General features: G+C 35.0%; 2 protein-coding genes across 3 annotated transcripts; both read left to right on the forward strand.

Annotated features, from left to right (window-relative positions):
* The first annotated feature begins 82 nt into the window (after positions 1–82).
* On the forward strand, positions 83–19,477 carry LOC117108937 (paraspeckle component 1-like). Of its 2 annotated transcripts, XR_004445436.1 has the most exons (9): positions 83–714; positions 1,532–1,833; positions 3,643–3,738; positions 4,084–4,280; positions 4,373–4,436; positions 5,239–5,404; positions 5,741–5,947; positions 18,295–18,411; positions 18,964–19,477. XR_004445436.1 is itself a non-coding variant. In XM_033251124.1 (8 exons), exons 1-8 carry the CDS (start codon positions 199–201, stop codon positions 9,630–9,632), a joined length of 1,698 nt encoding a protein of 565 aa, XP_033107015.1. In that variant the 5' UTR covers positions 84–198; the 3' UTR covers positions 9,633–10,324. The 2 variants fall into 2 exon arrangements, 1 of the variants encoding a protein (XP_033107015.1); XM_033251124.1 differs by lacking the exons at positions 18,295–18,411; positions 18,964–19,477 and adding an exon at positions 9,483–10,324 and having other exon boundaries at positions 84–714.
* A 1,900-nt stretch (positions 19,478–21,377) lies between these two features.
* On the forward strand, positions 21,378–22,945 carry LOC117108950 (tctex1 domain-containing protein 2-like). The gene has a single exon (XM_033251142.1). It carries the CDS (start codon positions 22,195–22,197, stop codon positions 22,753–22,755), a length of 561 nt encoding a protein of 186 aa, XP_033107033.1. The 5' UTR covers positions 21,378–22,194; the 3' UTR covers positions 22,756–22,945.
* The last annotated feature ends 1,486 nt before the right edge of the window (positions 22,946–24,431 follow it).

The following is a 24,431-nucleotide window of genomic DNA, read 5'->3' on the forward strand; positions in this document are numbered from 1 at the left end:
TTGTCTCGGATAATTTCGTTCGACAATGAACCGATGATTAATTATATGCAAATTAGTTGTACAGCCTCGCGCTTGAACTCCACGCTATCGAAGAACGCGTCACTTACTGAAACCTCAACGCCATTTTAAGTGTCTGTTGTTCTTTAGCCGAGTCAATTTTATCCTCATTTTGTGTAATTATTACTAATTTCTAGTGAAATGGCTAACGTAAAACAGGAAGCCGAAAGCCCATCAACTAAAAGCAGCCAGCAACGTACAACACCTAAAGGTAAGGGGAGTAGTAATAGTAGTAATAATAAAGACGGAAATTTCAACAAAGGTGGAAAAGGCTCGAGTGGTGGTGGATATGGCGGCGGAAGACAATCAGGAGGTGGTGGAAATTTCAGCGGCGGTAGCGGTAGGCAACAGCACCAAGGAGGTGGCGGTGGAGGCTACGGTGGGCAGAGACCAAGCGGTGGACAAAGACAAAGCAATCAGCAAATGGGACAGAGGTTTGGAAATCAACAAGACAATCAAACTCCCCTTCCATTGAACACATTAAATTTCGATGAAACTGTTAAAAAAGACAAAAAATTCACTCAGAGGTGCAGGTTGTTTGTTGGAAATCTCACAAATGATATTGAAGATGAGGAGTTCAAGAAAATGTTCGAGAAGTATGGTGAAATATCAGAAGTTTTCTTGAACAAACAAAGAGGATTTGGTTTTATTCGACTTGTAAGTTTTTTTGGTTTTTCATAAATTAAATTTAAATTGTAAAAAATCCTTTGCTTTTTTATGGCCTAGGGGCCTAGGACCACCAAGGCTAGAGATCATATGAATGATGTTTTACTGATGATTGTGTAGAAGTTTACGTCGTTATATCAAAGATAATAAGTAGAAGATACTGTAGGCTAGATCACCTTCTCAATACAGTGGAACATCGTTCAAAATGCATTGACCCACAATGCATTTCGAACACAGAGAGCTATTTTACCCCATCTGCATGGCGGCGCTATATAGCCTAGGCCCCTATATCAATAATAAAGGTGCCGCTCGGGTTCGTTTCCTGTAGTTTAGGGGAGCTCTATCGATTTGATGCAATATATGGAACTGCTCATTCTTCTGTTATTTAAGTTCTTTGCTTCCATACATATTTCCAAATTTTAGTGCACTATAAATTAAATAATTTGCATTTTTAACAATGTGGAATCAATCTGTAAAATAAGGTCTGTATAGTTGCAGTGCAACTGCAATTACTTAACTCATCATAGGACCTGCTGCAATAAGCAGAATTTACCAATAATGATGCGTCGCAGTGCATTAAAAAAAATACGGACTTTATCATGCAAATTTTCCAGAAAACCAATGAATTGAGCAGTCCAGTAGTTATGATTTTAGTTATTTTTTACTCAAAAATTTAAATTTTTCAATTTAGGTACTGTATGCAAATAAAAATCTTTTGCATAGAGTACCTAAATACTAAATATTATGGTCATAAAATACAGGTCTTGGTTTAACTACAATTTTTTTGTAATTCATATTTTTTCAAAAGGATACAAGGCAAAATGCTGAAGCAGCTAAAGCTGCACTTGACGGAACAACTCGCAAGGGACGACAGCTTCGAGTCCGATTCGCTACTCATGGAGCTGCCCTGAAAGTCAAGCACTTGCCTCCTCTGGTTTCAAATGAGCTCCTGGAACATGCATTTTCGCAGTTTGGAATTGTGGAACGAGCTGTTGTTATAGTAGATGACAGGGGGAAAGCGACTGGTGAAGGTATCGTTGAGTTTGCCCGCAAGCCAGGTGCACAAAATGCACTGGCCAAGATTAAGGATGGAGTTTTTCTACTAACCTCGTAAGTTGCAGTATAAACTAGCTTCATTTTTGTATACTATTGATTTAAATCTTTAAAAAAATATTGATACTCATTTAAAAGTACTCAGCCTGTATTCAAATAGATTCTGAACTTCCAATAAGACACAGTTCAAGGCACTGTATTTAGTTTTCACTAAAGGATCTACATTTAATTTTTGCATTGATATGGGGAAAATATTCTTGTCCAAATTAATAAAAAAACATAGGCCAACAAATTTAAAGCATTCCATTAATTTAACAAATGCTTTCTTTTTTGTGAAGTACTATATTATAGCAGTGCTGTATGTATGCTGTGTATTCATGTTTGTTGATTAGCATAACAAATGGCAGTGTTCTCCCCAGGCCCTTGAAGCGTCACGGTACCGCGACGCTCGGGACCTCACTGTGACGCTCCCAAGCTGGCCGTGATGCTTGATGCGTCTTTCGTGACGCTTTAAAATATCGTTAATAAAATAATTCAAAATAAACAATGCTGTCCATGTATCCTACTGAGTGAGTGTATAAATACTTTTTAACACAAAACAGCATCATCGTACGAAGTTGGGTTATCAGCCCAAGTTCATCATCTTTACCATGAGAAATGTCACTTTCATTTAAAACACCATCCTTAGCTTGATTCACGCAAAATGTTTGCTACAAAACTGCCCATGCATGTCCATGTGCATGCCCAGAGCGATCTATCTGGATTTTCCTCACCACGTGTACTTCTTGACAGCGATGTGCCCTCCCAGTTGGCCTTGGTGCCCCTGAAAAATGAAGCACGACGACGGCCACTACTTGCCTGCCCTTTTGAAGCCTTGGCCTCGGTGCCCTCATGATGTTTAATATAGATCGTTTGACACGTAAAATAAATCTAAGTAAGAACGTTTAAATCTTGAAAGAAAACATGAAAGCCAAAAACGTAGGTCACCTAAGCTAGCATAAGCCGCAGTTGGGCGTGGTTTAACGAAGAACGACCAGTCGAATACGGCCTTTGTATAGTTGTAAAACGTGTGCTTGCTGCACAGCTAACTTTGTGCGATCTTACGTCATCGCAGCTTTCGCGGCCAGTTTAGAGGAGTTGTGGCTTCCTCTCCAATGACGACGGATTGAGCAACAGCACAAAGATATCGAACTTCTTGTTCCAACATTGAATCGATAATTAATAGAATACTCTAAACAAAGTAATATTACCATTGACAACTATGGCTTGGCTAGGCCTAGCTTGCCTAGCCTGGCTACCGACGAATCAAGGCACTCGCGAGAAATTAGTACTGAGGCTAAATCAAATTTTGCCTTGGGTGCACTTTTATACTTGAAAGTTTGGCCTTGGTGCCTTTCCATTTGGCCTTGGTGCCTTTCAAAATCATGTCATACCGGAGGCCATTTGGCCTTGCCCATAAAATCCCCAAATTCGAGGCCTGTAGGCAGCCTACATGGCTGATGTTTTTTTAGCTATCTAGCTAGGGCTGGTCTGCTTAGTGCTAGGCTTAAGTGGCTAGCCTACTCTAAACGAATAGGTAGATAAGGAAGACGAGACGATTCACACACAATAGTACGTAAGCCTATGCCTATTAAAAATGAATTTTGTACAAACAACTAATTTCCTTGGTTTGACATGTACGTAAAATTTACGTTCTGCTATAATACTACTGGCCTGTTTTAGTCACAATTTTGACTTGCCAAGCAGTTCGAAGCAGGTACCATGATGCTTGACTCTCATCCTGGGGAGAACACTGGACGGCATAATTTTTTTTTTTTTATGATTTTGTTAACCAAAGCCTAAAATAGCCTCTTCACTATTTCACAGTTGCCTGAGACCAATATCTGTTGAGGTGTTGGAACAAAAAGATGAAGAAGATGGTTTACCTGAGAAAAACCTTTCAAAGAACCAGAATTACCAGAGGTTGGTCATGACTCCACATCAAGTATTTTGTTAATTATTCAGGCAATCCTAGTATAAATTCTGCATATAGAAAAATGAATGTCTTGTTCCTGTAAGATTGTTTTTGCTACATGCATTTCTAAGTAGAGTAAACTTTGTCATAATAACAAAGCAACATGAAGTTTGGTGGTTTGATGTACTAAGATACAAATCAATAAGAAAATAAAAGGGAATAGTCACTTAATTATGGTAAAACTGTCCCACACTGGACACATCCCAGTATTTCAGCATCTAGGTTTCAAGGTTGGATTTCAGATTCATGGCCACAAGTTTGGTCCTGTTAAAACACATTGTCTTCAATTATAGAGAACGTGATGGTCAACCAAGATTCGCACCACCAAGCTCGTTTGAGTTTGAATGGGGGTTGAGATGGAAGGAGATCTATGAACTGGAGACATCCCAGAGGGAACAACTTGAGAAACAGTTTGAAGAGAGAAGGGAAAAACTAGAGTCTGAGATGGATGGGGCCCGTTATGAACACCAAACCATCATGATGAGACAAGGTAAACCATTAAATTTCTTTTGGAAGAATATAACGATTGTTGTAAAGATTGTGAATATACGATGATGTAACCTCCTTAATTTGCTTCTTTAGATTTACAACGTAGACAAGAAGAATTGAGAAGAATGGAAGAGAACTTCAAGGAGATTGAACAAAGGTAAGAATCAGTTATATTAAATAATTACACTTAATATTTCTTGTTTCTGATTTTAAATAATTACACTTTATATTTCTTGTTTCTGATTTTAAAAACTAACAGGTCATACTGTAGGTCATAACAGCATATGAAATACAGCATAGTATTTAAGTAATTATAAGATAATATAATAATAATAATTCTGGATTTATATAGCGCCTCACGTTGACACAACCTCGAGGCGCTTAACAACAACAGAGAAGAAGAAATAATTAAGTTCAAATGATTGGTTTGATGATTATCGATGAATGTTGTTATTACAATGCTTTGGTATTTGGAATCATTTCAAGGCCTGTTACTTTCCTATTCATCCCAAATCCTTTCATTTTTCTTTCCCTTTTGCTTCTTCTCTTTCTTCCTTTCCCTTCAGATGTTCCTGATCTTTACTTTTCTTGTCCTTTCTTATGTGAAGTGGCAGAAGGAATTTAGAGGCAACTTTCAAAACTTTCAGTGAAGAAATGTGTTTTTAGCAGTGAAAATTGAATCAGAATTCTTAATGTGTTCTGGGAGGGCATTCCACAAAGTGGCTGCTAATACATGGCTGTGAAAATAATTAAAAACTTGCCTCTGCCACCAGGCATGACATGGGGACTGTAATAATAACATGAGGTGTTTTGTAACATGGCTAAAATCCACTCATGTTTAGAGCTAATTACAACGGCACTGACATGTCATGTCCATTTTTAGTATTGTGCTTGAATTTTTTTAGACAGCTTTGCCATTTTTTTACATGTTATTTAATAATTTTACTGTACTTTTTAAGACGGCAGGAAGAATTCCGTCAGCGTTCTGAATTGCGCAACCAGGAATTGGAATCTATGAGGCAACGTCAGGAGGAGGTAACTCGTCGTCGGCAGGATGATATGAGACGTCGTGCTCAGGGTGTTGATCCAAGCATGATGGGAAGGGGCGAAACTGCAATGATGCAGGTAAAGTTACACTTCCGTAACCCAAACTTTTTGAACTTTGCCATTCATTAAGATTTAAGTTCATTATGTACACAAAATCACGTTGATTGTATAGTAAACCGACAGTTATTTTTTTTGTTTTTATATATTTCATTTTACAAGTGTTTTTGTTATAATAGGTTTATAAGTCATGAAGCTTTTCAAGTCCTTCAGATAAATCATTTTAAAGAAAATTACGTATGCCAATGAGAAAAATTTATTGAAGTTCTTGTATGGATTTCTGATAATTTTATAAAATAGATAATAAATCTGTTGTGCATTTCATTGATTTTATTGAATTAAAAAAAATTTTTTTAGGGAGATAGCATGGGACCACCAAGCCTTATGGGACCAGGTGGTCAAGCTGGTGGCATGAACAATGCAGGGAACATGATGGGGGCAACTGGACCTAATGGCCGTCAAGGACCAGTAGGTATGGGCTCTGGTGGTCCAGGTCCAAATGGACGTCAAGCAATGGGGAACACCCAAGGAATGCAGCCAGGAGGACCAGGTGGAATGCCGTCGGTATGTACATGTACTTGTCATCACTATGAGAGAAGAAAGTGTGATACAAATTGTGTGTGTGTGGTGTTGATGATGTTCAGAATTCAGGTGAAGTACACTGAGCGTCTGCAGAGGAGATGTGTTTCATTTGCTTCCAAGAAATGCTTGCTAATAACTAATGCTATGCTGTGAATGTTGTATAGTAGTGATGAGTGGATGAAATGTGAATCTTCTAATTTCAGTGCCAAGGTTTTAGTGTTTAAAGCTTTTTGTTCAGGAAATGCAAGCTTTGATTGTACTCGAGGTTTGTAGGTTTCTTTTCCCAATGGAGAGATGAGGATATGATTAATTGATGACTTCATTTTTCTTAGCACAATGTGTATTAACTATTATCTCGGAGCTGCTGCAAATGTACTAGACTGCAATTGAAATATTGCTTCGTATTGTGTGAGTGCGTAATGGATGTTTTCAAGATTGTTGATGAATTTGGTTATGATGAAAAAATACATTTATTACTCAAACCAGTGCACATGATGCAAAGCATTTATTAATGTTAAATTGATAATAAGCTTCATGCTAAAAATCATAATTTGATAGTAAATTGGTTAAAATATCTTGTATGGTGGCAGAGGATAAGAGTAAATATTGAATCAACTATTGGATGCGAGTGAAGTACAGAAACTGCTGAGACGATTTTTAAGATTCTGTATTAAGTACGAAGTTGAAAAGCCGAGGAGCATTAAGATGCTTCAGATTTTATCATCATGTGTGTCTATTTTGGAACATTACATTCTAACCAGTTCAAAGTCAGTAGTATTGTGATTAAATTTAATTGATGAACAGATACTTCAAACTGTAGCATCTAAACATGTGTTATCAGTGACATCTATTTTTATCTCTTGTGACACAAAGAATATGCCAGACTACCCTAATGGGTGTTTTTTTTTTCTAGTATAAACAGTAGCATTACTGCTACTACTACTACATACAAGACTGTTACTATAGCAACCATTATCAATGAGGCTTGTACAGTCATTCTTTTAACAAGTTGCTTACTGTCTACCAACGTGATATAGTGAAGAATACATTTTCTTAGATTGTACCACTTTTTTTTGTGAAGTAACACAACATATTAAAATAGAATGGAGAGATTGCATGTAAAATTTTAAGCACATGGGAAATAGGTGTCTATACCATCATAATAAATTTGTAACAGGCCTACAGTGTCGGTTGATACAAGTTTATAAAATATTGATACAAGTTTATAAAATAGTAGAAAACAATATGTATTTCCATCTAATATACACAAATGCAGCGTCATAGATTTTGGTGTTACCTTTTAAGGGCATAACTGAGTATAGTCTTTAAATAAATAAAACCAGTTCTACTGAATCATTAATAAACCCACTCTATGGATGACAGTGTGTTTGTATGTTATCATGTGATATACATCATTGTGAAAATGATTATCATCAAAGTGAAAAGAATAGGACTGTACTTTCCTTATTATCTATAGCCCCACTTAACAAATTTTGTTTAGCCCACAATTCAAATCCAAATGTTGTTCACTCAGCAACAACCAATTAATTGATCAAAGGCCAATTTTTTGTCAGAATCTTGTGGCATTATATTCTTGTGGTCATGTTTGAATGATTTAGATACTAAACCGCTCCCATTGTTTCCAGTGGTAGATTCAAGGGGCCCAGCTGCCCCGGATCCCCCGAAATCATTAACAATTTTTTTTAATGGAGATGGAGATATAAAGAATTATATTCAAATTTTAAGTCTGGCTACAATTTCTGGCCATCTAGAGGTGCCATAATCACAAATTTTCTTACCTGATCTGCAACCATGTTGGTGCTGAGGTGGTATAGATCCTCTATATGAGAAAGTACCTCCCCTTCTATTTTGAATTTCTGGATCTGCCACTGAGTTTTGTACAGTAGGTGTTTTAGTAGTTTTGTCTTTATTAATAATAGTTTTGTCTTTATTAATAATCTGATAAATTTGACTCACCCTACTCATTACTATTCATTAAGACATTGTTACACAAATAAGTGACATGCTAAAGATGTTTGTTTGAACTTAATGTCCAATAGAACACTATCTGAGGCTGAAACAACATCATTGTTACCAAGATTAAATGTTGAATGTTTTAATAGTGTATACTGTAGTGTAACATGGGACTACAGATAATCACTCATTCTTTCTTTATTTAGTTTAAAATGCCTTGCAATAGAATTCACATTCTCATAGAGAAATATAAAACTTAAGACAGATGGGAGTTAGCACAGATGCAAACTTCACTTACCAATAGCTACCCCCCCCCCCCAGGTAAATGTATGCGCATATGCGTGCATAAATTATCAGTACTATATTCATCAAGCTAATTCATGAAGTTATAAACACTTTAAAATATTTCTGTTCATTATGTTGCAAGAGCATAAATGAATTTATAGTTTTTACAGTATCGCATATAGCCAAGTTTTGTTTTAAAAATGGATTGCTTTCCGTGAATAAACAGTAATTTGCACTTAAATGTTAACTACTTAGGACAGTAAAAGCTTTTCTGTTAGGCCTAGACCTTAACTAGTAGTTGACGTGATGCTTTAATATGTGCAGCTTACAACATAAGCACCTGATTGTGGAATGGTACGATCCTTTAACATCAGTATTAATGCATTTTCGGAAATAACTTCATATAATATGTAGTACTTAAGCTCTCTTCTTTGCACATGGATGTTTTTCTACTGTGAATACTGACTACACTTTACATTATATATTGATGAGTCTTTCGTGCCTGATTATGATATAATAGGCGTATTATTTCTTGTACATTTATAACTAATCAAAGATAAATCTTGTTAGTAACCATTTTAATTTTTGTCACTGCTTTCATATACTGTAAAGGAATTTATAAAGCTCATTTAGATTTCTTTTTTTGATGTACAGTACTGTGTATTGCAACGTAGGCTGTGATCAGTGGCTTTCATCTGTTTCCCTGTGCTTTAAAACCCAGTTTATCTGTGGACATGCAATCCTTTGTTATATTTATGATACATCCGTATCCAAGTAGTCATAGTTGAGTTTCCAACAACCCATAAATTAAAACAGCACAACATGCCTTACTGTATCTGTGTGATTAGCAGCAATACTGTTGTGCCATGTATAAGAATATAGTAGAAATACATTATGTCATCCCTATTGTGAGCTATTATTATTACCTACCATAGTATTACCCTAAGGGATAAAGGTCTGGCTATTCTGTCACAAGAATTGATGATATTTCAAATTTGTGTTCATGTTTAATAGATCATCTTTTTCACAGATTCTTCTAACCACTAATAAGCATCAACTGCTACTTGTTAAGTAATATACTTAATGATGTTCAATTTCTCTTTCCCTCCATGCATTGAAATTGTCTGCTGCGGATCAACTGTGATTTTCTTCAAATACGTTGCTGATATGCTCATCTGATATTGAATACGATTATTTAAAAAACTCACTGACAATCCCACAAACTCTGTCCATTGTTGAACTATAACTAAATATACAGCGTGCTAGCCGATTTGACCAACCACCACAGCCATTTGGGCGAGGTGGTCCCGGTGGTCCCATGGGTGGTAGCCCTCATGACATGCGTGGACGACGTGGTGGTGGAGACCGTGAGCCCGATGTGGCGTTCAAGCGTGCCCGTCGCTTTTAGAGGGTGACAAGATGATAGTATTCTGCTTTTGAAGATAATTGTGAGAGACTACTGTACGGCCTACAGTTATACTAGGACTTTGTTGCATCATGATTTGTAAATTGATAATACTGTTCAACTTTAGACTTCTTAATTGAATGTAATGATAATGAAGGAACAGAAATAATGTAATCATAAAAAAAATGATATATACATAATTGGGGATTTTAATTAGGTTCGTGTTTACAGCAATTTTAAATCCTTATACCATGGTGCAGACTCCAGGGTCGTGAACTAGCATAGTTGTGTTTAAAGTATGTTTATTTTTTATGGCAGTTAAAATAATGATTGTAGAAGTTTAAAATTTGTGCGCTTTTAAATGTGTTAGTTGCTTCCATAACCACTGTTTATCTTAAATTTCCTAAGCATACCACAATATAGACGTTAATATTGAATCTTAAAAAAAAAAAAAAAATCTCCCACAAAGGTTTTCAATTTTATTATCCTATCTGATAAGGTTCTTAACCAACACGTTGATAATGAGATGCAGAAACGTGTTTTGTTTTTTAATTTCTTTGTCGTATTTGAGCGTGGGTAGGTTTTGTGGTATTGATTCAAGATTATGGTTTGAATTATTACATCATGAAAGTTCTCATTATTGAGTTGTCATCATAAGCCATGTTTTGTAAATAAATTCAGTTGCTATTAGTTTCTGTTCCAGATTTTAAACATTTTTTTTGTTTCCTACACTAAATGTGGTATAAACTGTAATTAGTAAAAATGATAAATCTATAAGTCAGTTCCTGTTTTCGGAAATATATGTAAATGTTAGTAGTTCAAATCAAAATTTAAATGCATTGTATTAACGACAAATAAAATCCTACATTAAACTTTAAATATTAAAGCAAGAATAGAAACCGTCTATGCAAGGAAACTCCATCACCACACTGTTTACATAAAATTTTATGCTCGTAGGCCAGTACTGATGGCACATAGGTGCTCTATAAAAAAACTGAACTAGATGAACTGAGCACCTTGTTTTATAAAAACAGTTCCATACTGTAAGATGAATAATACTAACAGTAACAGTAAAAATTTAAAAATAGGGTTTATTTAAACTGGATAATAGATGAAATTAAAAATTAACTCTAACTCTAAAAGTTACTACATAACCTACAGTTTTATACAAACATTTTGTAGGATAAATAAGTAGAAAACAAAAAAACAGCTCAATATTTAAAAAATGGTAAACTGGTATTATAAATAAAAATAAAAATGCGGTTTTAAATAAGAATTAAAATGTTTTTTTTTAGTGTAATAAAATATCATTTAATACATTAGTTGGAGATATAAACAGGATAATAGTTATAATTATAGCGATTTTAAACTTGCTGAAAATAATTGATAAAATTGTATGAAGGATCTTATGATGCTTACAAAGAGTTTTCAATAGGCCCAATACTTATAGGTGTATTGGTATGAGATGGTGGTAGAAGTGATGAGTTGCTGTATGGTGGTGATGATGAAGAAACACCAACTGGATATGTCCTGTGAACAAAACAAAAACTATATAGATGTTTAGAATCAATTCTACAGTTCACATGGATACTAAGGATCCAATCTGAATACCACTGTGAATGAAGCCGTACTTGTCTATAAAATCCTGCTCTGTATTTTGCAAAGTTCATACCTCATGTGTTCATATACACATGTACCCCATCTGAGAATACTACCATTGGATGAAGCAGTGCTCGGCAATAGTTGAGTAAAAAGCTTCCGTGCTGTGTGCATAGAAGTTCTGCATACCACATGTGTATACAGTGGATACTTCAGTGGCAATTGTTGAATCAAAATACAGTATTATTGAACTGAAAGCCTGGATAGTACAGCACTATCTGAAGAATACTTTCAATAGAAAATATGAACAGTTAGATGGATGTCCCAAGACAATAGAAAAATCGATAATTGATGCTGTTCTCCAAGAATAAGAACATGGAAAACTACAAATTACTCAGCACTGTTTGTGACAATTTAAAGTTTAAATCTTTTACAGGTACGTATGTTATTCGGCATATGGGCTGTGCCCATATCCACTTTGTGATACAAGTTTATTACAACCAGTTGAGTGGCCTATAAAATATTCATTAATAATTTGGAACAAATATTGAAATTTATCAAAAGCAGGGGGTCAGAATAGTAATTCCTCTTCACCTTGTTGTTTGATGTCATGACAAGGTTGGGTTGTCGGGACTAAAAATATATATGCCAATCCCAAATTGTGCACAATTTTAGGCATCCTATAGTAACCATAAAACTGCACCTATGAAAACCCACCATGGATTTAATTCCAGGACCCTGACTGAGGTTGGTTTGTACCACTTGCAAACTCCACTGACAAAGGTGGCAAGAGGACTACCATAAGCTAAAGACAGAACCAAACATTAATTATTGATGTGCCTGGCCATATACCCTACACAATGGTCTATAACATTGATATACTAATAATAAACATAACTTTTGACTAGTGTCAAAATATGTCTAATAATATTGTTTGCATAATTCAGTGGCTAGGTTTATGTCGTCATCATTTGTATATTAATCTACAAATACAGTAGCCTGGGTTCCAGGCCCTAATTTTGGGTTATTCACTTTTTATTGCACTTAGTGCTAGCCATACCTAATTTAATTGGCGTCCCATACTCGATTTCATTTTTTTTTTTCGGATTAGGGCCTGGGCAAACGATTCATGCGTACGATTTCCCACATCAAATTTGATGTGGGATATCATATGCATGACTGATTTTGTAAATCACGTGATTGGCTTACTTCATGCATATTAATTAATTTTTTCAAAATTGAAGATGCGGATGTCTCAAGCTAACCAGCTCCCTTCTGCCTACCTACTTGAATTAAAACAGTATATAGTCCTGGCCTGCTGAGAACGACTATGGACTGATAACCGTATAGTAGGCTGTACTTACAGAACCTTGCTCACCGCTAGCTGCTACACAGATTTAGGCCTTTAGGATAGGGTAAAATATTGTTGAAAAGGTAGGCCCTTGTAATTAAGAACTTAAAAATAGGTCAAGCCTCAACTAGACTAGGCCTACTACTCCAGAGATCTGAGCCATCCTCCTGGAAAGTTATTTGTAATGGTATGCCATCTAGTCTAAGCTTAATTGTTTTTGCCATTGCCAAAATTAGTCTTACTAGGGTCTATTTTAAATATTTTAGGCCCGTTTTATTAGGGAGGACTATTTTTAGTCTATGCCTAACTAGTCAATGCGAGTGACTCAGTTTCATGGCTCCAAAAATATGAACATTTGATTGGTCAAATTTCTTTATTTCGATCCGCCCTTTTATCCAAATACGGAATATAAAATTACGTCATTCTTTTGGCATCCTGGTGCCTGCATTCAGTGTTTTACAAGTCGCTTATTCCGTCTCTAAATTAACTTTCTCGTTGGTGGCGCTGTCCAGAAAAATATTTAAAAATAAGAGACTTGTGGTAAGTCTACATATACTGTAGTCCTTCCACTATCATTTAAAAGATGCATTTCTTTAATACAGTAGGCCATTATATTTAATAGTGCAGTGTTTTGTTATAATGTTCTTAAATGCTAAATTTAAAGTAAGCGTGCTCTCTACACAATACATTGGAGGGGGATTTTTTTTGCCATTGGTAAATCATTTAAGATAACTAGCTATATAAGACTTTTTTGGAATACCGGAATAATAATACTTAACTTTATAGGTAGCGACGACGGCAGTGTTGTATAGCACTTTAATTTCCAATATCTGTTTTTACTTTTAAAAGAAATTAAAACTTGTTAGTCATTCCAGAAGTACAGTAATTATAATTTCAGTACAATTCTTGCTGTCACAAAATCAAAAATTGGTAAAAATGTTGTTGGCATTTCATTTTGAATAGTTTTATTAGAACATTTTTGGAATAAAATCTGGTTTTAATGTACAGGGCTCCAAAAGATTTCACAATATTTATTGCTGATACATATGTTTCTAGATACAGATAGGCTGCGATTTATCTTCAAGAAGACCTAATATAGCAGCTCGGCATTAGCTTCCAACACCTTTCAGTTAAAACTGGTTAAAGTTTTACAAAACTAACCATTATAACTTAATATGTTCTGTATTGATAATTTGTTGCCTTCCAAGTTAATAAAGCTGTTGTATTCTCATATAGTTAGACAAAATGTCCATACTGCAAAAGTTAAAGCGCCACTAGCGTTTGCACTGATAGCTTTTATTCATAATAAGAATTTAATCATAAACGCATTAACAGGATACTTCATCTGGCTAAGTAAGCTGTAGCTCGTTAAATGTTGGGGTTATTATGTAGGAGATTTTGTTTGTAACCTTTAAACTCTCGTGTTTTCTTTTATCAAATGACTTTATTTTAGCAGGTTTATTTATCAACTGCAGAAGACAAATTTGTAGCCTGATTAATATTTGCTTTGTAAAGATGTTAACATGTCATCCAGTACAAGTTATACCATAGGTTTGTGGTCAGGTAAGGGTAGGTATTTTGTGTGTCTTGTCTATAGGATGTAAATTTAATATCTAAGACATTGCAAATTGAAATGCATGTTGTGTAAATTTTCAGCGCGTCAGTAAAAACATAAGTGAAAGGGGATACTTTGTCTACTCGAAGAAAAATGTAGAAAAGAGTGTTACATTATGTTGGCAATGGGAAGCAGTGTTTTATAGTACCAGTATTCACTACCCATTGCATTTCTTTGTTCTACCCTATACTAAAATGTCAAACTGGGGAGCAGGCAGATATACAATGTAAATGATTGTTTTTAATATTTTATAGTTAATGTTTGAAGAGAGGCAATTTTTGTTGCGATTTTTACATTTTATTTTTTGGAAGGTGGGATGGGTTGGTTAGGCTGTATTTGGTGAAAGTGTAAAATAATACAAATTTATGCCATTATAATGGCAATTCATTTTGTAAGCAAACCATTAGCTAAAACAATTTTTGTTGGTGCCTGGCTACTATCAAGCATGTTACGGAAGCTGGTTTCTTTCCATTATGTTGCACTTTATACCCGTTTTTAATCTATAGATTAAGCATTCATACACTTGAGAACTACATACAGTATAGTGTGCTGGATATTTAAAACATATTTTGTAACTGTATTCAGTTTGATGCAATAAAATAACTTTTCTAAATTTTAAGTTTGAAGTATAGGACAACTCAAGTGAGCTTAGCACTGTACACAGCAAGATAGGGAACTGAAGTGATGTTAGCAAGACAGTACTGTCCACAACAAGTTATGATACTATTCATGTTCTTGGGACAGTTTCATTAAACTGTAGTTTGGTGCATAAATGGGCTGGCTTTCAAATCCTAGGGCCATGTGTTCGAAGCTTAAATTTAGTCCATTCCCTAATACTAAACTCTTTTTATTTATACCTTCTTTAACAGACTATATTTGGGAAAGATCTTCAGTAAATAAAAACATTTTAGGCAGAAGAGACTATCTTTTCCTCTTGTCATTAACTATCTTTAAAAGTAACAACTCTAATAGCTACTGATAGATTTGTTTTTATTTACAGTGAAACGTCTGTTTTATGTACTTTCTCACGGCCAAGTGGTCGTCGTAAACTGAAACATTTTGAAAGTAAATTTGTACTGTACAAACCCCATGTCGACTACCGTATCACGTTGCCTAGCTTAATAAAAGCTTGCATGGAAAGCCATTGTTGGCATAGTTCAGATCGTAAACACATTACATTTATTTATTTATTTATTTATTTATGTTTGCCTTGTGTTGCAGTATTTAAAACATTTTAAAAATATTAAATTAAAACATAGCCCTGTGCTGTGAAAGGTTATTTCCACGATATATTGATCAGCAGTTTTCAAGCAAGCCTCAAAGAATTTTTTGCAAGCAGTACAGACTAAAGACTGAGTTAATAGTGGAAGACATTTTGCTACACTAGGGAGAATGTTCAATGACATTACCTTGATTTGTTATAGGATTTGTATTGTGTTTATGTAAAGTATAACACCAGTAAAATAAGATGTGCTGGGATTTGTTTGGGGTATTGGAGTCCAATTTGTGTGAAATGGGATGGAATACTGTAGAAAAAGCTCATACTAATCATAATGTATATAATAATACAAAATATACGAAATATATGAAGAATCTTATTACAATCTCTCATTAACATTACAGAATGAGTCAAATCAAAATTGAATTTTAACAAAAGGGCAGATAAACATTAAAACTAATCACAAACACACCCCACACAAAAAAAAAAATAGAATAAATCTACTATAAGTCAATTTAATTAGGGAAAATTAAGTTATGAATTCATCTACAAAAATAAATAATTGCTAATTATATGACAATGCAGTTATTAAAAAAGTTTTTTGCTACTTCTGTTGTATTGGACATCATTAATGGCATAGTCGTTCATAAATACAGTAGGAAGATTTGTAAAATCTGTGTTGGTAAAGCAGACGTTTCACTGTACAAGCAAAGGACGTATGTGTGTACCAGGATAATAACCTCGCTGATCTTGCACTGCACGCCTGACTGGGATCGTTGGTGTGTTTAGGCTATGTCACAAACCATCAATGGTGTGTATAAAGTATCCAAAAAAGGAGCATGAAACAACTAAAATGTTGAAAACCTAATTATCCAGTCCTTTATTTATTACTTACATATATAAAGTGAAAATTGCTATTTGATTATTTTAAGACCTACCTTGGTTTAACACAGGAGAGATACGATTTATCCCATCGTGCTTTTATCAATACATTTCTGAGCATGTGCAGAACATGCCGAAACACACCAACGATCCCAGTCAGGCATGCAGTGCAAAATCAGTGACCATTCTGTCTTGTACTCATGCAAGTCCTTGATAAAAGTAGCATGATAAATTTATTAATACAACAATAATTTATATATTTAATTTTTTTATTACATTAGGAGTAAATTTCCATGTTCTATACAGCACATAAAAAACATTACTGTTAAATGTGGCTTATTCACATGTATTTTTGCAAGTACAATGATATTCCTTGTGGAGATGGTAACCTAGAATGCATTTTGGCATAAAAACAATTTGACTGCTACTGTATTATACAAAATATGTTGGTAATATTTCTTCCTCTGAATGAGTAATGAGCATTGGGTATTTGTGTGCTGCTACCACTGTATTGGAGTTTGTGTTCTGTGTACTACTAGTTATATTTCTAGACCCAAACATAGTACTAAATGTGAACAAACAGCAAAGGTGACTGAAGACAAGCAACCAGAATGCTATGGTGAGTATATGTATTGCAATCAATGATTTCTTTTATATTCACAATTACCCATGTTATAATGATGAAAGGAATTTGTATTGTGTTGTGTGTTGTGAGATGCTGAATCAAACATATACAGTATTCTCAAAACCTGATTATATATACTGTAGTTTTTTTTGCTTAACATTTCTCAGTAGTTTTTAAAGACTTAATATACGATCGAGTGGAAACCCATTCTTACGACACTCTGTTTCAAAAGCTGTGATTTGTAAACATGAAATCATTGTAATGATCTTAAAATGCTTACGGCAAATCATGTTTTCCATTTTCATATTGTAAGAAAAATTCCAATTACTGTACTTGCATAGTATCTGAAATATAAAATATTGTTTGCATGGCGAAGTAATGATATATTAAATGATATCGGTACACTACATAGATAATTCTGAAAAGAACTGTTTTGTTGAGAATGTTTTGATTGAGATACTTCAGTTGTTATCAGGAGAAAAGTACATGCAATGAGTCCAAACAGGGAAATACTTGTGTGTTGAAAGCGAGACTTGCTGCCAAGTACTGTATACATTGAGCTAAGGCGTATAAGAGAGAACTGTGACTAGATTCTAGACTTATTTTATACCACTTTTTTAAAGCTGTTGCATTTGGAAGGTCTGCTTAAAACACATTCCTAAATAAAGATATATGTTATGACATATTTGCCATATCTACAGTTTTCAAAGCACTGGGCAGGGTCTCCAATCTGAAGTTCTTCAGAGCAGGGACATCTGCTTCTTTACAGATTTAATAGGCTTTTTATTACTTTAATAATAATTTGCATATCATGAATATTCATATCTGTATTTAACATAACCATCAAGTGTTTTTTTTTAATGCTGTTTAGCGATTGAAGTTTCAACTTCATACACAAGTAATTAATTTCACATACTGTTGCTCAGCTATCATGTCAGCATACAGTTGACGCATAAAGTATCTTGTACAATACTGTAAGGTGAATGCATGATTGTGAGTTTCAGGTGACAATAGTTTACCATATCTCTTTGTACGACAATATTTGGATACTTAGCTGGGCTGTTTATTTTATCCAATATGAATGTGAAGTCATAAAAGGCATGAACACTGTTTAGTGATTCACAAGTGATTTTATAGAGTATTTCATTTTTGAAATGCACTTTTTTTTTTCCAACTAGTGGTTGTGTTTATCTTTAACAATGGGAAGTGACTGATTGGAATGTAGTTGTCGATTTGTGAGTTGTTTTGAGAGGATTAAAAAAAAAATTATTGTTTGCTATGAACTGAAAGACAGAAGTGTGTCGTGGTGTGTTGTGTGATGGACATGCTTTTATGTGAACCTTGCTAATCTTGATCAATTGAACATTTTCCCAGGTGGTGTTAGTTGCGGTTTCAGCATAGGATCTACCGCCATCACTTGCTATTGTCAACGGTTGGTGGAGAAACAACTTTGATATATCTTGACTAACTTACTGGTTCTCAAGTTGCATGGTAAGAGGGATTTTTGTGTTTAGATTAAGTAGTAAAAATGAATGATGTTATTCATAAGTAGAAAAGAATATACAGTTAAACTTGCCTATGTCAAATCCAAAATACCATTGAAATATTGTTTGACTTGGATAAAATTTGACTTACAGATTGTTAATTAATGGAAAACACAACAATTTGGCATGTAAGATAAGATCGATTGAGAAATGATTTGACTTGGCCGCAGTCGAGCTGTAAATCTAATATTGTATTACTTGCCATTAATGCTGGATGCTGTTTCATCCAGTTGCTGAACTTTTTAGACAATTGACCCAGTGGATTGGTCACACGTGGATGTCAATAAGATAATTCACAAATTGTTTTCTTATCTAGAAAAAATACAAAGTTAATTATCCTATTGTATTGTTTAATATCTTGTTTGATTATTTAAAGTCTCAAATAACCAGGCATTCAAATATTACATTAAATTGTTCGGACAATATAATGAAATGATGTGATTGTTCCTTAAAGAAACTGCTTGTTAAGCGTGTAATTAATGTGTAACTCTTGTTACAGAAATGATGGAAGGATGCAATGATTGGACATCCTGAAATATGGGCATGAAATTCTGGAAGGCCTACAAATCGAATGTAAACCTATGAAGTGTATCGCCAGTGCAATATTCTGTGATACCGGTGACTAAGCTAAGACGAGCAAATTATCTACTCGCTATGGAATATATATTTTTATTGGGACAACACGTAATGATGTTACAAACTAAATATCTAGGTTTTACAAGACCTTTTGTCACATTCCATAAGTGACAGTATTTTTTCTTTTGTGCAATAACTTGTGATGTTTATTTAGAACATTACTACCACTCAACAATCTGTTGAATGTTAAAATAACTAATTGAAAAACAAGTTGCAGTATTTGTTTTGATTTTAATATTGAGGTGCCAGTATGTCCGATGCAATAACAGTAAACCAAATACAGTATTCATACTAACATCTGCTATAGTATATTTTTATATAGTATATATTTTTAATTTTTTAAATCGGAAATAAATGAAATGTGATGATGAAAATAACATGATAGTCAGTTTATTTTTTTATGTGAGCAGATATGGGGAAGATAATAATAATTAATAATAATACAGTAATTATACTTTATTGGTCCTCATTTCAATTTTGCCTGTGGACCCGCTGCAGCCGCAGCGCCACTTGAAACATTACGGACGTATAGATACAAACTTTGTCCTTAACCTGCCCAACTCTCAATATACCTCAGGGTTAATTCAGGAGCCAAGCGATCAGAATTCAATTAAAACAGACACTGGCAATGTTTGAACCAGGGTCTTCAGCAAATACCTCTCAACTGCTCCACTCAGACTTTCAGAATCTGCACATGCTGAAGGGACTCGAGTGATTGATTGGTCCATTTTGTTCCAGCGTGTGCGTAGGCCTGTGTGTGCTATGGGTACGTTTCAAAATAATCCTGTGTTGCATATGATTAGAACCCAGAACCCTGGAATTTGGAAGCAAATACCACAAAGTTAGATCTCCACTAACAAATCGTATCAAACCGTATGATTGTGAGCATTTGCAGACAGTGACACATCTAGGGGTGAACGGGACCACTCCTAAGAATATTCGCTACAGTACCCCTCGCCTAATCATCAAGCAGTCCCCCTCACTAATCATCAAATGTCTTCCATGTGACCTCTGCGTTCCTTTATCAGCCAGCCCCACACTCCCCCTCCCGATTTTAAGACTCTTGGGCCACTGTAGAGGTGAATTAACTTGCAGCTCCATTCTAAAAGTTGTTTGTTTACAGGATTTCAACAATTCATACAAGCTAGATAAAATACAAACATGCTTTCATTGATGAATGAGTGATTGTAATTTTTGGGAGAATATGTAATTATTCATTTAGACTTGCTTGTTTCTTCATTTTATATGAAATTACAAATACACAACTACTGTCTGTGAAATTTGGAAAATCCTCAAAGAATAAATTAAAACATTTGAAATAGAGACATTAAAACAATTCATTTCTAGTTGTCACAGACTACTATACAAAAGACATCACTGTACTGTGCACATTTAAAGACGTGCAGTGGGGTGGGGAGTGCTAGGGCTCCAAAACAAAGGGGAGAGGCGTACCATAAACCTACCCCAAAACAAAGCTTATTTAAATTCCATGTACAATACTAGTGTCTATGGTCAAACATGTCAAAACAAAAATCTCAAACAGCCTGCCTCCCACTCAGTGCTTTGCATAACCCCTACCCAATTGTTTCTCTGGATCCAACCCTACTCGACGTACAGTACTGTACTTCCATACAAAAAAAAAAACCCCTTAAATGTAAAAATAATTTAAATTAACTCGTTTAAAAGAACCGCATTATCAACTTTTCACAAATCAAAATCTTTAAATGACGGTTTAATAGCCTACGAAAATCCTTACATTTGCTGCCAGGAAAGACGAGGCGAAGACATGGTTTTTCCTTTCCGAAGATAATAACTTATTAAAATATGCAAAACGAATTCTTTCTTTTTTTACGACCAATCAATATTGTATTATCTGTAATGTACTGTGTTTGATTTATATAGCAGTTCATTTTTTATATTACCACAAACACCTGCAAAACATGTTATAGTTCACTTCCTACTATTAAATTCATTAATGTTGAATCGCGCTATTAGGTGTCACGAATTGTCCCATGCATTTCTGGCATTAGGCCAAACCAATTTGGTATTGATATTCTTCAGAGGGTCGTTCAGGTTCACATAATTTCGAAAAGATGGTTCCAAGACAATGATCTTAACTAAAAATAGGAAACTTATCACAATAAGATGTGACGCCGTTAAGATCTCCAAGGAGTGAATATATTTACTCAGTGTGTAGATTTATGCACACCGTGAACATGCAGAGTAAATAAAGATTCATGGTTTTAGATCTACGTAAATACGTTTCCGATATCAAAACAGTTTTGTGTTACCGTCGAGAACGGTGATTGCGTATACGGTACTGTATATAGTAGGCCTATACCTTATTGTCAACTTTGTCTTGGGATTTAATGAGATTTTTGTATATTGATATCTTCCGCTTCTGCACCTGGTATATTGTATTCAGAAATTAGGTAGAAGACTACGATTGATTCGCCCTTATCTTAGAATTCAAGTTTTGAATTCCTTTCTTTGGACATTTCTATAGCTCGATTTTTCACATTATCGCGTCTTAATTAAGTACAAGATAATTTTTATACTTCCCTGACTATAATCAATTGTGAGGAATACTGCGTGCGTGCACTTTGTAACTAGCGAGTGTGTCGTACATCTCTAATGACACGCCAGGATATTCTTGATATTTAATCGATGCCATACACGTAGAGGACTTATATTGAAGGAAATGTTGTTTGCATTCTATAGAGCCAACGACGCGTGTTGTACATGTTTACCTGCCGTTATTTGATACGGTCTGCGCTGAGTTTGTGTACCGCCAAGTGTTTGAAGTAACGATGGTGAACTAACACAGTCAGGAACAGCTTCATTTCATCAGTGATTTCTTTAGCCAAAGCTGTGCTGAAATATTAGGAATGAATTTCTCTTTCTCAGCAATCAACACACTAAATTAATATCTGAAACACACGACCGTTTAATACAATCGCTGCCGGAATTATCCTACACGATTGTGAAATATTGGAGTTTACTCCCTGGGAAACAAAAGGCTTGAAATACTCTGTCACACAAAGTGGACTTTATCAATACACGTTATACGCACGGAACGCCCTGCTTATACACGATGGATGATTCAACGGATAAATCTTCTGTAAGATCGCATTCCACTGTTGATCATCCAGTGTATGGACCAATATGCTACAGAAGACGAACACGGAAACCTTCCAGATGGTCCGTGGTCTCCAGAAGAATTTCAATGATGGGAGGAGGACGCAATGCAGCCATGTTCCGCTCTAGCAAGACTTCCACAGTCGTACCACCAAAACCTCGTTTGGAGAATACGTACAAAATGGATCCAGATACAGGTGCAGGATTCAAACACGACAAAGTCGAACAAGAAGTATCAGTTATCCTCGAACGAGTGTTGAAATACGAAGAGTATGACGCAAATTGTGGCAGACTAGCGGCCAGGTTGACAGAACTGATAAAATCCAAGATCAAAGAACTGCACTTCAGTCGCCATAAACTCGTAGTTCATGTGGTCATTGGGTCTCAGCAGGGTCAGAGCCTTGAGATCGCTAGCCAGTGTCTTTGGAACCAAAGCACGGATAATTTCTGTTCTGCCTGGTACCAAAATGGTACTTTATTTGCAATTGCTACGGTGTATGGTGTGTACTTCGAGTGAATGTTTTTTACAAGCTTAAGTCATTTTTTCTGTTCAGTAGGACTATTCCAATTTTAGTCGCATTGTTCTTAGACTGGGACATAGTGAACATTTTTAGCAAGAAATAAATATTTCGGCGCCTGTTAGGCCTACATTATTTTATACTTTGCACTGTACGGTATTCGAATCTTCCGAATATATTGGAATCAAATATTTACGGCGTTACAGATACATATTTCTTTATTGTCCAAAGGACGCAACAAAAAAATTAAAGAGACATACAGTACGCCTAGTGTATGACCCTAAAATATATTTTCCGGATATTAATTGCATAGCTTTTATCAATGTTCGTTAATTTGTAATCTGCGCCTCCGTTGATACAATACTGCGCTATTCGCTTGGTGTTGAAACTTTAAAAATCGAAAAGCTTAAATAATATTATCAATGGACATTCTACCTGCATGCACACGTTCAGTAGGACTTCTCCCATTCGCATTGTCTTTAGATTGGGAAATAGTGAACATTTTTAGCAAGAGATAAATATTTCGGCGCCTGTTAGGCCTACATTGTTTTATACTTCCCTGTACTTTATTCGAATCTTCCGTATAATTATTGGAATCAAATATTTACGGCGTTACAGATAAGATTTATTTATTGTCCAAAGGACGCAACAAAAAAAACATACAGTAGGCCTAGAGTGTGACCCTGAAATATTTTTCTGGAGAATAAATTGCGTAGCCTATATCAATTTGTTTGTAAATTTGTAATCTGTGCCTCCGTTGATACAATCTGCGCTATTCCGCTTGGTGTTGAGACTTTAAAAATCGATAAATTGTAAATATTATCAATGGACATTCCACCTACATCATACACTTCAATGCTCACCCATTCGAGGTCTGTCTCACGCTTAAAAGAGAACTAGCAAAATGATTTTTTGTTCTAGAGGAGATTTTTGATATGCCATTAATAATAGAATCAACATTAAAATCGTTTTTTGGCAAATGTTTATGAAGTTATAGGCCATTATATACGATTTGACCGTGACGTCACTGGCGAAAAAGTAATTTAAAAAATCGTGTAAATAGCGCTGCGTAGGGTATTTGCTGCGTACGATCTTTACGTGCATGCTGTAACCATGGTTGCTGTAACCATGGTTGTTGTAACTTGCATTAGGCCTATACCTGCATCAGCGGTTGTCAACAGAAGAGTTACAGCTATGGTTACAGCATGATTGTACGCGGCGGATACCCTACGCGGTTTTATTTACACGATCTTTTGTTACTTTTTTCGCCAGTGACGTCACGATTAAATCGTATATAATGACCTATAACTCCATAAGAAATTGCCAAAAATCGATTTTAAGGTTGATTATATTATAAATGGCATATCAAAATTCCCCTCTAGAACAAAAAATCATTTTGCTAGTTCTCTTTTAAGGATCACAATCTCACGCATAAAAAAATGTAATATTGCCTATAATAAAAAAAATATAATAATTTCTATAATATTCATCATAATGTACTTAAAGTAGGATTGGTTTTGTTATTACATTCGAACACAAATAAATGGTGCACTACACACCAGGGTTAAGTTGGTTTGGCTTTCTATGTTCGATCGTGAAATACTGTACGGCAGAAATATGCATTCTCAAGAAAAAAATCGTGATTCCTAACAAGGGGTCGGACATGTCCGACGGC

The sequence above is a fragment of the Anneissia japonica genome, unplaced genomic scaffold (assembly GCF_011630105.1).
Source record: "Anneissia japonica isolate Jap-2015-1 unplaced genomic scaffold, ASM1163010v1 scaffold987_len1640505_cov201, whole genome shotgun sequence".
NCBI lineage: Eukaryota > Metazoa > Echinodermata > Crinoidea > Comatulida > Comatulidae > Anneissia > Anneissia japonica.